The 16,548-nt window shown below is 43.7% G+C and overlaps 1 protein-coding gene across 1 annotated transcript; it reads left to right on the top strand.

The window, feature by feature from the left end:
- Window positions 1–949: 949 nt before the first annotated feature.
- On the top strand, window positions 950–12,048 carry chrna3 (cholinergic receptor, nicotinic, alpha 3). The gene is made up of 6 exons (XM_061701740.1): window positions 950–1,013; window positions 3,131–3,270; window positions 6,381–6,425; window positions 8,758–8,867; window positions 10,024–11,203; window positions 11,920–12,048. The coding sequence occupies exons 1-6, from the start codon at window positions 950–952 to the stop codon at window positions 12,046–12,048; spliced, it is 1,668 nt and encodes a 555-aa protein (XP_061557724.1).
- The last annotated feature ends 4,500 nt before the right edge of the window (window positions 12,049–16,548 follow it).

Consider the following 16,548-nt stretch of genomic DNA (forward strand, 5'->3'; position numbering starts at 1 on the left):
AGTAAGGGAGACCCACGTCTCCAGTCGGGGACCTGGCAGTCATAATAACAGGGGGGGCCCTACCCCGTGTATCAGTGCCCCCCCGAGTGGTGTGGTGCATTAAAATCTGGAGAGCCTACATTTAGGCAGTTATTTGATTGGGTCCATGTTTGCTACTTTGTTACAGCGAGTAGAAGACTACTCTTTGTGTGTTTGTCGGAACACCAACGCTGCCTCGACTTTCAACTTCGAAAGAGGGGGCGTTCGATTTCCTTACCCTCCTGTCCAGTATGGACTTCGTGCACACCCTGTAACTATTTCGTGAGCACAAACAACTACTTCGTACATATAGAATAACTATTTTGTGCGCACAAAGTAGTTGTTCATGCGCACAATGTAGTAGTTTGTGCGCACGAAATAGTTCCCCCCCCCCTCATGTCATGTCTGGGGCTCCGTATAATTTTATCCTCTTTTCCTGTATAATAATCAAATGCTATATGTTAGTTTAACACATTTTAATCTTGCGCAACTAATGTACATATTCAAATTAAGTAAATTCAAAGGACTTTTTTTTCAGTGTACACTCTGCAGTTGATGAACAAAAATGCAAAATGAGTGAAATAAAATATCCAACTTTAAGAGTATTTTACTTTAGTGGTTGTGGTTGTAAGAGGAAGGTTTACAAGTGAAGGTTGAATTCCTTCAACGAGATTGTTTGAAGTCAATGTAAATTCATCCGTTTAAAAAGTCCCACTTATCCAGAAGAAATATGTATAATACTAGAAAATACAGTTACTCAGGCTTTGTGTCACATCAGCTTTCCATAGGTTTCCGTGGCGATCAACCTCCTGTCAGAGGCTGGCTCAGTCTGCCTCCCTCTCTCCCGCTCGCTCTCCTTCCCTCATGGCATCCTTTCACTCTTCCTCTTCTTCACTTTCTCCGAGCCTGGATCCATTGCAGCAGCAGGAAAATGAAAAGCAGTTTTTGCCTCCTTTTTGCGTGCACCTGCTCCTTCTTTCTGTTGCATCTGCAGGGTGAGTTGGATTGCTCCCATTCTGTGACTTAACATAGAGAGAATAACAGAGTTTAGTTAATTACATAGGGTGCTGCTTTTAAACAGCATGTTTTAACCGTGCAACATACAGTGGCGTAGGTTGACTTCTTTTGTTTATTTATGTATTTATTTTACGTTTGAATTTTTACCCCTAAATATAAAAAAGTATAAAGTATAAAAGTATAAACTATAATTTTAAGATTGCCTTGCAGAAATATAGTATAATAAATCCATAAAAAGGAGACCCCAGTCATTACCTACTGGAGCGATGGAGTGAATGCATGTATCAAGAAAAAGTATTTTTTTAAATATTGTATTTTTCTGTCCTTACTTTCAAATGAAAAAAACCGAAAAGTCTGTTTTTTGGACACCCCCAACCCCACAAAATTTTATGATATGCTCTCTCTCTCACTCTATACGTACATATATATATATATATACATATATATATATGTGTATGTATATATATGTATATATACATACGCGGATGAATTTACATTGACATATATATATATATATATATATATATATATACATATATATATATATATATATATATATATATACACACATATATATATACACATATATATATATATATATACACACATATATATATATATATATATATATATATATATGAGAGCCTTTGTAATTAAACTTAGCCTTTGTAATTAAACTCGATTAATCGCGTTATGATCGTATAAGAATATTAGTCCTAAAATATATTTATATATAAATAAATATATATATTAAGATGGATTTTAGTGGGCACGGTGGACGACTGGTTATCGCATCTGCCTCACAGTTCTGAGGACCCAGGTTCAAATCCGGCCCCGCATGTGTGGAGTTTTCATGTTCTCCCTGTGCCTGGGTGGGTTTTCTCCGGGCACTCCGATTTCCTCCCACATCCCAAAAGCATGTGTGGTAGGTTGATTGAAGACTCTAAATTGCCCATAGGTGTGAATGTGAGTGTGAATGGTTGTTTGTCTATATGTGTCCTGTGATTGGCTGGCGACCAGTTCACGGTGTACTCGGCCTCTCGCTCGAAGATAGTTGGGATAGGCTCCAGCACGCCCAACCCTAGTGACGATAAGCGGCATAGAAAATGGATGAATGGATGGATTTTAGTGGAGTCACTGATGGTGTAGTGCAACATTTGCCTGACTTCGGTTCAGTTCAGCATGGGTTCAGTTCCTACTAAATGATGTTGTGAATGTGAGTGCATATGGTTGTCTGTCTATGTGCCCTGTGACTGACTGGCAACCAGTTCAGGCTGTAGTCCACCTTTTGCCCGGAGTCAGCTGGGATAGGTTCAAGAGCTCTGTAAACCTGAACAGGATAAGCGATGTTGAGAATGGATGGATGGATGGATAACTATACCATAATAATTGACAAAGATGGGAATATTGTTAGCTCTGGAAAAATGCATTTCATTACAAAACAGTAGAAAAACCAGTAGACTATATCTCTGGCAGAAATTAAACAGACCTAAAGCTAAATTGCCATTTAAGGACACTTTTTTCATAACACTACAGGTCAGGTATTTGCTTTAAATGTTTTCTGCCTGGCATTTGAAAAGTTGGATCACATGTCATGGCCTCTATGTAGCAAATTGTCTAACCCTATATCTTTTACCACTAAAGGTAGTCTATAGTCCAGAGCAAGGAATGGACAATGCGAGTGAATTTGCCTCCCATCAGTCCGAACGATGCTGTTTCTTCCATTCCTCCGTTTTGGTAGTGGAGCTCTGACGTGCCCATCAGTGTAATCAGTATACCGGGAAATCGTGCATTGACAGGTTCTGCATTGTTTGAAACAACAAATAAGAAAAATTATCAAAAGTTTAAAAATGTCAAATTTACTATATGCTATTTAAAACCTCAACCTGCTTTTTTTATTTCAAATTATTGTTTTGTTTTAATTCATTCATATTTTTTGAAAATAACATTTCAAAAAGTTTTAAAGATGCATGGATTGCGTATATATATATATATATATATATATATATATATATATATATATATATATATATACACACACACATACATACATACTGACTGTCTGTCGGTCATTCTGTCTGTCCTGCAATATCAGGAGGTGCATGTTCTGAGGGCGAGCAGAAGCTCTTCTCCGTCATCTTCTCCAAGTACAACCAGTACATTCGACCGGTGCAGAACGTGTCCGACCCAGTCATTGTGCAGTTCGAGGTGTCCATGTCCCAGTTGGTCAAAGTGGTGAGTAGTTTGGCTGTCTCAACAGTACGTCTATACGTGGCCGCGATTTACAAAGCAGCTCCTTCAAACATTCATCACTCCGCTTAATGAGCATGAAGGCATGACCTGATGGTCAACCATCCAACCAAGCCGTGTGACAATTTTGGCTTTGGATTGAGTTTGTACTATTCTGAGAGGGGCAGCAGGTGACTGGAAGGGCAACATTGTGGGTGGTATGTTAGGAACCGTTAGCCTGATAGCATAATTGCCCAAGTCATTCAACTTATCCTCACAATAGCAATAATAAAAAATACCAATTGTGTTCTTTCTTTCTGTCTGTCTGTGGAGATTCTCATCCTGGCCATGGTAATCTGTAAAGGTTGAATGGACGCAAATGAACTCTTCTTGTGTGTGTGTTTTTCTCTCTCCTTGTTTTCTGCGGACATCCAAAAGCCTATTAAGCTAATGTAATGGTGTTTGAAAATTCCAATTCAGGCTCTATGAAAAAATTGCCTGTGACTGAAACTCAAAGTGAGGAAAGTTTCTTACCAATTGTGTTTATTCAGTTTATTCAAACGCTATTTTTAAGACTATACTCCTAAAGGTCCCTGCCCATCAATGTTTTTAATTATATATTTTTTGTCATGTTTGATGTCCTTTTATCAGGTTTGCAAGATAATTCGTTCCGGAAATACCCAAAATGCCCTTTTCAAGCAATTCCAGTTGGTCCTTCCGCCTGGCATTTGAGATGGGCGGATTTCTCATTAATATGCGACATGTCATGCTGATAAAAATCTATTGCAATGCGTCTCTGTTGAATTGTCTCACCCCCACAACAGTTAGGCATTTTTCCATTGCCCAAGTCTTTACATGCAAAATGGTTGAACAAGTTGTCATAATCCATCCATTCTCTAAACCAGCTGACTTCAGGTGAAAGGCAGACTACTCCCTGAACTGGTCACCAGTCAGTCGCAGGGCACACATAGAGACAGACAGCAATTCAGACTCACATTCACTGAGTACGAACTGAACCCACGCTGCCTGCACTGAAGTCATGCGAATGTTGCACTACACCATCAGTGACTCCACTGAAATCCAATGTTGTCATAATATGTCATCCATATTTCTATACATTTCCTAGACTTTTTCCCCAGGTGAATCTAGACCTTCTCCAACAAAGAGAAATGTGTGAAGGATTAGATTAAGCAATGCTCAATCAGTTTTCTGAAATAGCTCATCGCTAGAGAAGTTACTGTATCCATTTTAACGTGGATGAGAATTGGTGGCCCAACAGCCAGTAACCTCAGTAACGAACGTACAGTATATGAACGTATAGGTGTAGGAAGACTGCACGGTCATTTCTACAGCACTATTACAGGACTGTTTTTCCCAAGGAGACTGTACTATTTTCACATTTCTACTTTTGTTTTATTTCTTTTTTCTTTTCCTTTCTGTGCAATGACATGGCCCGTCGACAAATTACACTACAAACAGTCAAGCTATGGTGATAACGCTATGGTGTATTTTGACTGGAGATTTATTTTTTATTTTTTAATGATTGCATTATTGTATTATTACTTTATGTTGAACACGCTATGTAAATTACTCTAAGTTCAGTTGTGGGTTGAGTTGAGTAAAAGTGTAAATGTGAATCTTGTCCAGTCTCTTGCAATCAATCGTCCACATACACTAAGGTGTAACCTTGAATTTAGAATAATTGTATCATATTTTACGTCCGAAGATCCCTCCAGACCGTGTCCACTAAAATATTAACATGACTAAGCAATTTCACTGTTTATCCTAACACAGTGACACAATGACTTGTCCTTCAGATGGCAATGACATGTTCATTAATACAGATATTTACTTCAGAGCGATAAACTAAGGATTTTGAGCAAGAGACTGTCTTTTTCTCGTAATCCATGGTGTTTTGTGTGAATTGTTTTGAGAAATGGAGTGACTGTTTTAAAAATGTTGAGGATGATTTGAGAAATGTACCAAAACAACAGAGAAAAACTGTAATAGGAAAAAAAGCAAGCGATTATTTGGGAAGGAGCGATTATATTTTTCAAGTGGATGACACACCTACTGACTGACTGAGTTAAAAAAAATGTTGACTTCATTTAAGAGGGAAAAAAGAGACGTTTATTTGGGTAGAGGGGATTATATTTTTTTCTACTAGTGATTAACGGAGGCGCAGCATCTATTAGAATGCAGGTCAATATTTTAGGACCACAGTGTTATTAAATGTTGACCCCAAAAAAAAAAAAGCAGGCCATTATTTGGGGAGGGGTGATGATATTTTTCAAGTGACTGACTGACACACCTAGTGGTGAACTGTGGCACTATGTCTATTAGAGCAGTGGCCAATATTGGAGGGCCGTACCCTTCAAAAATGTTGACTTCTGTAAAAGGAAAAAAACCTGGCTTGTACTTGGAGCCTTGGACAACTTTTCCAAGTTGTTGAGTTGTTTTGATTTAAAAAAAAAAAAAAAAAAAAAAAAAAGAAATCAACCCTAAGTGTGCGAGTACAAACGCATGCGATTACTACTCTATAACAACCCAGGCTAAATTTAGCTCCTCCTGACATACAAATCATCCATCCATCCATTTTCTGAGCCGCTTCTCCTCACTCGGGTCGCGGGAGTGCTGGAGCCTAACCCAGCTGTCATCGGGCAGGAGGCGGGGTACAGCCTGAACTGGTTGCCAGCCAATCGCAGGGCACATACAAACAAACAACCATTCGCACTCACAGTCATGCCTACGGGCAATTTAGAGTCTCCAATTAATGCATGTTTTGGGGAAGTGGGAGGAAACCGGAGTGCCCGGAGAAAACCCACGCAGGCACGGAGAGAACATGCAAACTCCACACAGGCAGGGATGGGGATTGAACCCCCGCACCTCAGAACTGTGAGGCTGACGCTCTAACCAGTCGTCCACCGTGCCGCCGACATACAAATCATCCCGTCTAAAACAATAGCACTCTAGTTATCCGCCTGTACTGCCCGGAATGCTGGAAGCACGCGGGGATCAAGTTGGACGATGGCCCGTGACCGCAATCTAGCTGTTTTTGCTGCTAAAATATTCAAGTGTATCTTGTCCTAAAATCCTCTCTGCTGCTCTGTTGTCAGGATGAAGTCAACCAGATCATGGAGACCAACCTGTGGCTGAGACATGTAAGTTCACCACCCCAATTGGACCTTGAGGCAAAGGCGGACCTGTATGGATCCTTTCCCCTGTCTCACACAGTCCATGACTGGAGACTGGCAGCTTCAATTATTAAGAAAGATGAGGGGGTGGCTTTTAAGCACATTGATCTTTTGTAGTCCAGTTTCTTAAAACCACCTGATAAGCATCACAACATGGGCCTAGGTCCAAATAAGCAGAGGGGATCGATGGATTTGATTTGAAATTAACAGTGACGGGAGTCCTTTAAATGCATCAACCATGTCCTTACTAATTATTGGAGTTAACACGAGAAAGCTGGATAAAAACAAACTACAGTGGTACCACTGAAGTTGTAAAATTCAGAATTGGACCACAAATTTTGGGGGAAATACAATTCTGAACTCATGTGAGACCTCAGTTCAGTGAGCATCAAAGGATTAATTCTGTGCAAGTAGCTCTGTGGTTTGAGATTCTCATTTTCACCATTTCCTATGAGAAAATGTTACAAATGGGTATTGCTGCGGAATCTGCTGGTGGGTGTAGCTGCAGTGGTGCACATGGGGCAGTGGGTTGGGACGTTGGTTAGCGGGGGTGGGGGTGGGGAGGGTAGGCCACTGCATTCCCCCACGGGTGGCTGGTTCTGCCGCTTCTGTGGGGGCTGGTGGACCACCTGGGTTCCCCCGGATGGGCCTCCTGGCTTTCCCTTCCATCTTGGCTGGGTGGGGGTGGGGTCCTTACCCCTCATCAGCAACTCCAGGACACTCCTGACCTTTATTGCGCATGTGTGACAGTGTTGATTCACTTGAACATTTCAGTAGACACAAGCCGGGGACTTAGCACTGCTGCCTTCACTACCCCTGCCTTCTTCTGTTTTTGTACTGCCCCCATCCTGTCCCATCCACTCCTATTCTATGCGGTCCTGTTCCTAACTCACAGGGTGTAGCACTACTGTTCAGGAAAAATATGACTCCAATGTAACATTGTAGTGTCATATGTTTTGTCCTGTTTTTTTTTGTTTGTTTTACAGCTTGTGTTCCAACTTTTCTCTCCGTGCTCGCCTTTGTCTCTCTCTCCCCTATCAAACCTCGTTCTGACTGACTGCAATTTTTCACTAAATAGCCATCATACTACAAAACATGACACAGGAAGTTTACAAAACCCCTTTGTTGCACAGAAACTGTTCTGTTTCTCTTTTCCCCCCATGATTATGTTTTTATTTCCATTATTTCTTATGTAGAAAAAAAACCTAAATATCTTTTATTTCCATGTCCATATTCTGTTTCTTATAATTATTTTTTTGCCATTTACATTGTTTATTTTGATGATCTTTTTCAAATCATTTCTGTTTTATTATTTTTTATTTTTTTCAGAAATTATTTTCATAGATAATTTCTTATGAAACAATTGTCAAAATTATTTAAATTTCCATTATTTCCTAAAGGAATTTTCTTTTGAAAATTATTTCGATTTTGAATACTGTATTTCTTATGAGCTACATTTTGAAGGTGACTGACGGTAGACCAGAGATGCTAAGTAAATTGTGTTGGGTAATAGAGGTTCCACTGTATAGATTTATTATCTTTGTAAAAGCCAAGTTTTTGATACAGATATCATTGGATTATATAGGTGTACCTAATGAAGTGTCCTGAGTCATTGTATACACATGGATGCTGCACTGTTATCCACAGAGGTCCCATATAGTTCCTCAGGACCACCAGGTTTAAACATCACATGCAGTAGTTCACTACATTTTTTTTTTTTTTTTTAACAGACATTTGCATTTATACGTGAAAGGGGGGCGACAAGCCCCCCCACCCGACACTTAATTAAGTGCAAGTTTTACAGCAACACAAGCCGGTTCTCTATTGTCCTTTTAAGGCTCTCACGAGAACCGCCACCACAAAAAGGCCCATTAAGCACATTTTACTTCCTTCTGTGCGCACTGAATAACATTTATTGCTTCTATATGGCGTGGGGGTGAGAGGGAGCGGATGACTTTAAAATCAAAGCGTGTGAATTACTGTATACAGTATGTTGTTTCATCTTACGTTATATGGTGCGATTCATGACCTCTTTTTGTATTAATTTTTATCTTGTGCCAGGCATTAAAATCCCTATGTTTCTATCGACCACCGAGCCACCAAATGGACTTGATTTGTCACTTGCTCGGAAGGTAAATTTACATGAAAATGAGTTTGAAAGCGTGTATGCACTATAAAAAGAGTCCTCATGTTATACCCTGACATTATTATTCATGTATTTATTTTGCAGTCCTAAATGCACAAAATGTGCTATCTTTTACTGGTATTGAATGTAAGTTTTAATGATGTATTGTTTTAGATCTGGAATGACTACAAGCTCAAGTGGAACCCAAAAGATTTCGGAGGCGTCGAGTTTATTCGGGTGCCGTCCAACAGGATATGGAAGCCTGACATAGTGCTGTACAATAAGTGAGTGAATTTTATTTATTTTTTTAAGGGAATGATATTCAACAATAACAAGCTGGCCTTGATACTGTCTATATATTTTTGGGTTTTGGGGTGTTTTTTTAGGGTGTGTTTGATTGCTTTTTGTTCGCTGTTTTCCCCTCAAATTGTATGTTGTAATGAAATCCAGTAATTATTTTTGAGTAAACGTATGTCAATGTCCATATTTGCGGGTGCTCCATGAAGTCTATGAGGTGCACCATATTGTGATCCTTTATATTAAAATCCCGGTTCCAGGTCTTTTCTTAATCGGGTCTGATAAGGTCTCAAAAAAAACAAAAAAACAAATGTAATCCCAGACTTCTCTTTGGACATACTAAGCAAACCTTGAAGCGAGCTGAACTAAAACTATCATCTGAGGTCATCTCAAGTGGGGTGCGTTTTGAGTGTTTCCAAATCCTTCCAGTAATTTTCTATACTGCTTATTCTCACTAGGGTCCTGGGCTGAGCTGGAGTGTTAACTCCAGTTTAACAAGACCCTGGACGGGGTACCAGGCAATCACAGGTGTTTACAAATGTACAAAAAAAGACAAAATGCTCTAAGTTTGTTTTTTTTGGCTGATTGCTTGGCGACCAGTTCAGGGTATACCCCTCTCGCCCAAAGTCAGCATAGCTTGGCTAGCCCTCACTCGTGACTCTAAGGTCACGTGCAATAGACAGATGACTCTTTGAACTGATTCAAATTTGCCATACAAACCAAATTTAGATCTGCATCCAATCATATAATTTCATAGACCTACTGCACTAGTGAGATTTTTTTTAAATTAAGATACAGACATTATTTTTTAAGAAAATAGAACTTTATATAACACTTTAATAGCACATTAACACATTTCTAATCAAAAAAGTCATTTGCTTCTATTTTAATGTAATGAAAACAAATGTTAAAGAGAAAATGGATGGATGTTTGGAGGGCTATAAGTGCAAACAAATACATAAAACAAAACAAAGACCTTGTCAGACCTTAATTGGACCCAAGTTCCAGTTAACTCGGAATGTAAATGTGAAAGAACTGAGAACCTTTTCCATGGGGTCACTTTTTGGTTCAGTTTGTTTTAAAAGGACGAAATGTGAAAACTCAAATGTAGTTCCTCCATCCCGCCTCTGTTTCTCTCCACAGTGCAGTCGGCGACTTCCAGGTTGACGACAAGACGAAGGCTCTGCTCCGGTACAACGGCGAGATCACGTGGATCCCTCCCGCCATCTTCAAGAGCTCGTGCAAGATCGATGTCACCTACTTCCCCTTCGACTACCAGAACTGCACCATGAAGTTCGGCTCCTGGACCTATGACAAGGCCAAGATCGACCTGGTGCTGATCGGCTCCACCATCAACCTCAAAGACTTCTGGGAGAGCGGCGAGTGGATGATCATCGACGCCCCTGGCTACAAGCACGACATCAAGTACAATTGCTGCGAGGAGATCTACACGGACATCACATACTCGTTATACATCCGTCGCCTGCCGCTCTTCTACACCATCAACATGATCATTCCCTGCCTGCTCATCTCCTTCCTCACTGTGCTCGTCTTCTACCTGCCGTCCGACTGCGGCGAGAAGGTCACGCTGTGCATCTCCGTGCTGCTCTCCCTGACCGTATTCCTTCTGGTCATCACCGAGACCATCCCCTCCACCTCACTGGTCATCCCGCTCATCGGCGAGTACCTCCTTTTCACCATGATTTTCGTCACCCTTTCCATCGTCATCACCGTATTCGTGCTGAACGTCCACTACCGCACGCCTAAGACGCACACCATGCCGCAGTGGGTGCGCGGCGTCTTTCTGGGGCTGCTGCCCAAAGTCATGTTCATGACCCGACCGGAGAGGGACCCGGAGAAGACGAGGGAGACCGTTGAGATGATCCACCCGAGACAGTACGGCGGTCACGCCTCGGGCTCCCACCACAAGGCTCAGGCTCTGGCCTCCAGCGTGGTGTCCAGTCTGACCAACCGTCAGAGGCTCCCAAATAAAACGGAGCTCTCCAATCTCAACAACTTGAACACAAGCAAACTGACCAAAAGCACCGGATTGGGCTCGCTGTGCCGTGAGGGACACTGCAACAGCTGTTGGCATCAGAGGTCCGGGAAACTGCCAGCGGACTCCAGAGGCGGCGGCGGCTTCGCCAGCCTAGGGGTTCTGACTGGAGGCGGCGTGCCCGAAGCGGGGAGTCAATGCTCCAGCTCGGAGTCTCTGGATGCAGGAGTCCTTTCTCTGCTGCCATTCTCCCCTGAGGTCAGGGAGGCCATCGAGAGCGTCAAATACATCGCTGAAAATATGAGAATGCAGAATGAGACAAAGGAGGTGAGAGCTCACAAACGGGGGATTCACACGTACCAACACTGGCCCAATTTGAGCATGTTCCCTCACTTGCGATCAAAGTCTACAAAAGCCTGATTCGCAAATGCCTCCAAAAGGTTATCCTAAGCGATTAACCTGAAATGAATGGATGGTTTCCAGTTTAGTAATTGCACATGTTCAGGTTTTCACAGAAACTATAAAATTGTTTTAAATTTAGAAACCTCCAACCTCCTCACAGTTCTGAGGACCGGGGTTCAAATCCGGCCCTGTCTGTGTGGAGTTTGCATGTTCTCCACGTGCCTGCGTGGATTTTCTCTGGATAGTCCGCTTTCCTCTCCCATTCCAAAAACACGCATGGTAAGTAAACTGAACGCTAAATTGTCCCTAGGTGTGAATGTGAGTGCGGTTGTTTGCCTGTATGTGCCGTGTGATTGGCTGGTGACCAGTTCATTGTGTACCCCGCCTCTCGCTCAAAGTCAGATGAGATGGGAGCCAGCACACCCTTGAATCCAGTGAGGTTAAGTGGTTCAGAAAATGGATGGATTTAAGAACTCTCACCTTCATATTTCTGAGCTTGGTTAAGGTAATTTTGCTTAGTTTTGATGGACGAGGAATATGAGTGTTCAAAATGCCTCATTGGGAGGCAGTAGAATCTTTTCATCATCACTGTTTGTATCTTGCTTTCATTCACTTGTTTGTCATTGTCGCTCCTCTTGCAGGTTCAGGACGATTGGAAATATGTCGCCATGGTGATCGATCGCATTTTCCTGTGGGTTTTCATCCTGGTGTGCATCCTAGGAACCGCTGGCCTTTTCATTCAGCCTCTTCTACTCGGGGAAGATATATGAATGCATATTATTTTTATTTTTTTCTAACAATTCAGACTGTCAGAATCCACAGATTTTTTTTGGGACCGCTTGAAAGACATGACATCAACGTAACAACGTCAGTCATTTCACAAACCGTAGGAACTCGAAATTGGTCTGCTTAGCTCGAAACAAATTGAGTGGCAACCTGGGGGGAAAAAAACATTATGATCATGGAGCGACACCGTATGGTGATATTGTGCTACTGCAAAAATAACCCGCAACAGTGACGTTAAAAATGGACATCTCCATCCAGCTGGAGCCTATCCCAGCTGACTTTGAGTAAGAGGAGACGCTGTATACCCTGGACTGGTCACCAGCCAGTCATAGGGCACATATAGACAAGCACACTCATATACACACCTTTGGACAATTTAAGAACTTCAGTGAACCAAACATGCATTTTGGAATGTGAACCCCATACATGAGGGCCTGAGCAGAGATTTGAACCTCAGAGCGAGATCACCATTCAGCCCAAGGGACATCTTAAATGGATAAAAAATGATATAAATCCAGAAACTATGGGATTTAAAGATACCAAAAAATTATAAATAATGACTGTAAACACTTATTCCAGGCCATGTTGACTTCCTCTCTCTATTGGTGAATAAATCAGCGGTGGGATGCCTTTGGGGACAGCAAGGCTCCATTTATCACTCTGCTCCATATCATCTGAGTGCCCCCTCGGAGCAATGTGAGCTCATTGGACAATCAATAATGAGAGTCCGTGAAAAAGAGCCTTCAAGTCTCTTCATGGGAGGCTCACTTCCTGGCCTAAAAATGTATATTTTCTGCATTTTTGCATCCTGGAGTCTGCACCTAATTGGCAAAATGTGTCAAAAGCAAGGTGCAGATGAATGATTTCATTGTGGCATTTAGTGCTCATGGATGTGATATTGAGGGATATGCTGCAGTTTCTCATTTTAAAAACATACTGATACAAAGACAGATTCACACAGGTTTGTCTTTAGAAGAAAATCCAGTCTGTGTTAAATGCATGCTGCAGGGGATGATGATAGGAAATTGTATTTAACAAACTCAGAGCAAAATCTCCCAACCAGACAGCATTTGATGTACAGCAAGTCTCTATCATGTGACCTTCCATCCATCCATCCATCCAGTTTCTTCCACTTATCCGAGGTCAGGTCACTGGGGCAGCAGTTTTGGCATGTCACTGGGGCAGCAGTTTTGGCATGGAAGTCAAGACTTCCCGCTCCCCAGCCACTACCTCCAGCTCTTCCGAGGCGATCCAGAGGCATTCTCAGGCCAGCCGAGAGACGTAGTCTCTCCAGTGTGTCCTGTGTCGTCCCCGGGGTCTCCTCCTGGTGGGATGTGCCCAGAACACCTCACCAGGGAGGATTTCAGAAGGCATCCTATTCAGAGCCAAGCCACCTCCTCTGGCTCCTCTCAAATGTGGAGAAGCAGCGGCTCTACTCTGAGCCCCTCCTGGATGACCAAGCTTCTCACCCTATCTTTAAGGAAGAACCCAGACACCCTGCGGAGGAAACTCATTTCAGCCTGTTGTATCCGGGATCTTGTTCTTTCAGTCGCGACCCACAGCTCGTGACCATAGTTGAGGGTAGGACCGTAGATCGACCGGTAAATAGAGAGCTTCGCCTTTCGGTTTAGCTCCTTCTTCACCACAACGGACCGATACAACGTCCGCATCACTGCAGACGCTGCACTGACACTTGAACTCCTCCACTTAGGCAGGTTCCAATTCCCGACCTGGAGAGGGCACTCCACTCTTTTTCGACGAAGGACCATGGTCTCAGATTTGGAGGTGCTGATTGTCATCCCAGCCGCTTCGCACTCGGCTGCAAACCGCTCCAGTGAGAGTTGGAGATCATGGCTTGATGAAGCCAACAGAACCACATCATCCTCAAAAAACAAAGCTGTGATACTGAGGTCACCAAATCGGACCCTCTCTACGCCTCAGCTGCGCCTGGAAATTCTGTCCATAAAAGTTATGAACAGAATCAGTGACAAAGGGCAGCCTTGGGGAAGTCCAGCCCTCACCGGAAACGAATCAGACTTACTGCCGGCAAAGCACCCCCCCCCAGGACACCCCGAGGGACACGGTCAAATGCCTTCCACAAAACACATGTAGACTGTTTGGGCAAACTCCCATGCACCCTCAAAGACCCTGCCAATGGTGAAGAGCTGGTCCACTGTTCCACGGCCAGAACAAAAACCACACTGCTCTTCCTGAATCTGAGATTCGACTTGCCGACGGACCCTCCTCTCCAACACTCCTGAATCCACCTTACCAGGGAGGAGTGATCCCCCTGGAGTTGAAACACACCCTCCAGTTCCCGTTTTTAAAAAGGGGGACCACGACCCCAGTCTTCCAATCCAGAGGCACTATCCCCGATGTCCACGCGATGTTGCAGAGGCGTGTCAACCAGGACAGCCCCACAACATCCAGAGCCTTTAGGAACTCCGGGCGAATCTCATCTACCCCTGAGGCCTTGCCACCAAGGAGCTTTTTAACCACCTCGGTGACCTCAGCCCCAGAGATAGGAAAGCCCCCGTCAGAGACCCCAGACTCTGCTTCCTCATGGGAAGGCGTTTCGGTGGAATTGAGGAGATCTTCTAGGTATTCTCCCCACTGGCTCACAACGTCCTCAGTCGAGGTCAGCAGTTCGGGTATTGCCGCTACGACAGGCAGAGACTACAGCAACAGCTCCGGTCGACCGCCAATCACGCCCTTCCAGGTTTCATTGCCCATGTGAGCATTGAAATCCCGCAGCAGAACGAAGCAGTCCCCAGCGGGAGCGCTCTCCAGCACCCCATCCAAGGGCTCCAAAAAGGGTGGGTACTCTGAACTACTTTTTGGTGCATAGGCACAAACAACAGTCAGAACCCGTCCCCCCACCCAAAGTCGGAAGGAGGCTACCCTCTCGTCCTACGGGGTGAACGCCATTTTTTTTTTTTTTGTCCTTCGGTTTTTAGGTCAAGCAGAATGGGAAATCTGTACCCATTTTTTGCGGGAACAGTTTTACTGTGTCACAGTGGAGTTTTTAAGCTTCTGCTGTGGTTTCTCAGTATTATAATTGAGGTTTAAGAATCAGACTTGATCAGTCGAACAGAACAAAGTTTCTAGAAGTGAGAGAGAAACAAAGACAAAGGACAAAGAATTAATTGTAAACAGGATGGGAGAAGTAAATTATTACATTATCTACAACAATGAAACATTAAATATGAATGTTGCATGGGGCTGTAGTGATACACCCTGTGAGGGAAGGACAGGACAAGATAGAAAAGGACAAGGACAGGAGAAGAAGCATGCAGGACAAGGGTCGTGAACCCGGCTGTACAACTGAAGTGAGGTGTCATTAATTATGTAAATTATAAACGTCTACAGGACGAGAATATAAGTGTGTGCATACACAAGCGAAAGGAGGGCGGATAGGGACATCCGACAAGGGAACAATTAGGGGGGGGGGGGGGGCCCAAGGAGCAGCCGCGGGCCATGAGAGGTCAGCCCCAACACCAAGCAGTCATCCAGCCCACGGGGTCCGGCCTCAGGAGCACCGCCATGCAAGTAAGTGAGACCCACCTCCCCCCCTGTTACTATGACTGCCAGGTCCCCGACTGACAGTCATTGGCCCTAACCCGTGTATCAGTGCACCCCCGAGTGGTGTACTGCATTAAAATCTGGAGAGGTCAGTGAGCCTAGGGGGTGGGGGCAGGACTGCCAGGCACTACTGTCTAACTGCCACCAACAACTGCTCGGCGCCTCTCACCGTGGGCGACTTCAGAGTGGAAGAGAGTCCAACCACTCTCAAGAGGACTGGTACCAGAGCCCAAACCATGCATGGAGGGGAGAACCAACTATCTCGTCGGAACTTCTCAACCTCACACACCAGCTCGGGCTCCTTACCTGCCAGAGAGGTGACATTCCATGTCCCTAGAGCCAGTTTCTGCAGCCGGGGATTGGATCACCAAGGTCCCCGCCTTCGGCCACCGCCAAGCTCACACTACACCGGACCCCTATGGCCCTTCCCACGGGTGGTGAGCCCATGGAAAGGGGGACCCATGTTACCATTTCGGGCTGTCCCCGGATGGACCCCATGGGTGCTGGCCCGGCCACCAGGCGCTGGCCTTCGAGCCCCACCTCCAGTGATGTGACCTTATAAAACCTTATTGGGGGGGATGACGATATGAATACTGTTCTAATATATATATATATATATATATATATATATTTCCCCCCCCTATCTTGAGCATGACTAATTTGGAAACAAAATTGTGGCCAAAAAGGCCACTTGGGCACACTGTGGTATAGTATGTACTTTAACAATGTAGGCCTAGTGTATGAGCCCATTTTAAAGGGGACTGACTGTGGTAGGTGGCTCCAGAGTCATAGCATTTTTGGGGGCACAAAATATATGGAACAAAAATAAATACGGAATTAGTGGTCATATTTTTACAAACGTGGCACGGTGTACGACTGGTTAGCACATCTGTCTCACAGTT

Source organism: Phycodurus eques, chromosome 2 (assembly GCF_024500275.1).
Source record: "Phycodurus eques isolate BA_2022a chromosome 2, UOR_Pequ_1.1, whole genome shotgun sequence".
Taxonomy (NCBI): Eukaryota; Metazoa; Chordata; class Actinopteri; order Syngnathiformes; family Syngnathidae; genus Phycodurus; species Phycodurus eques.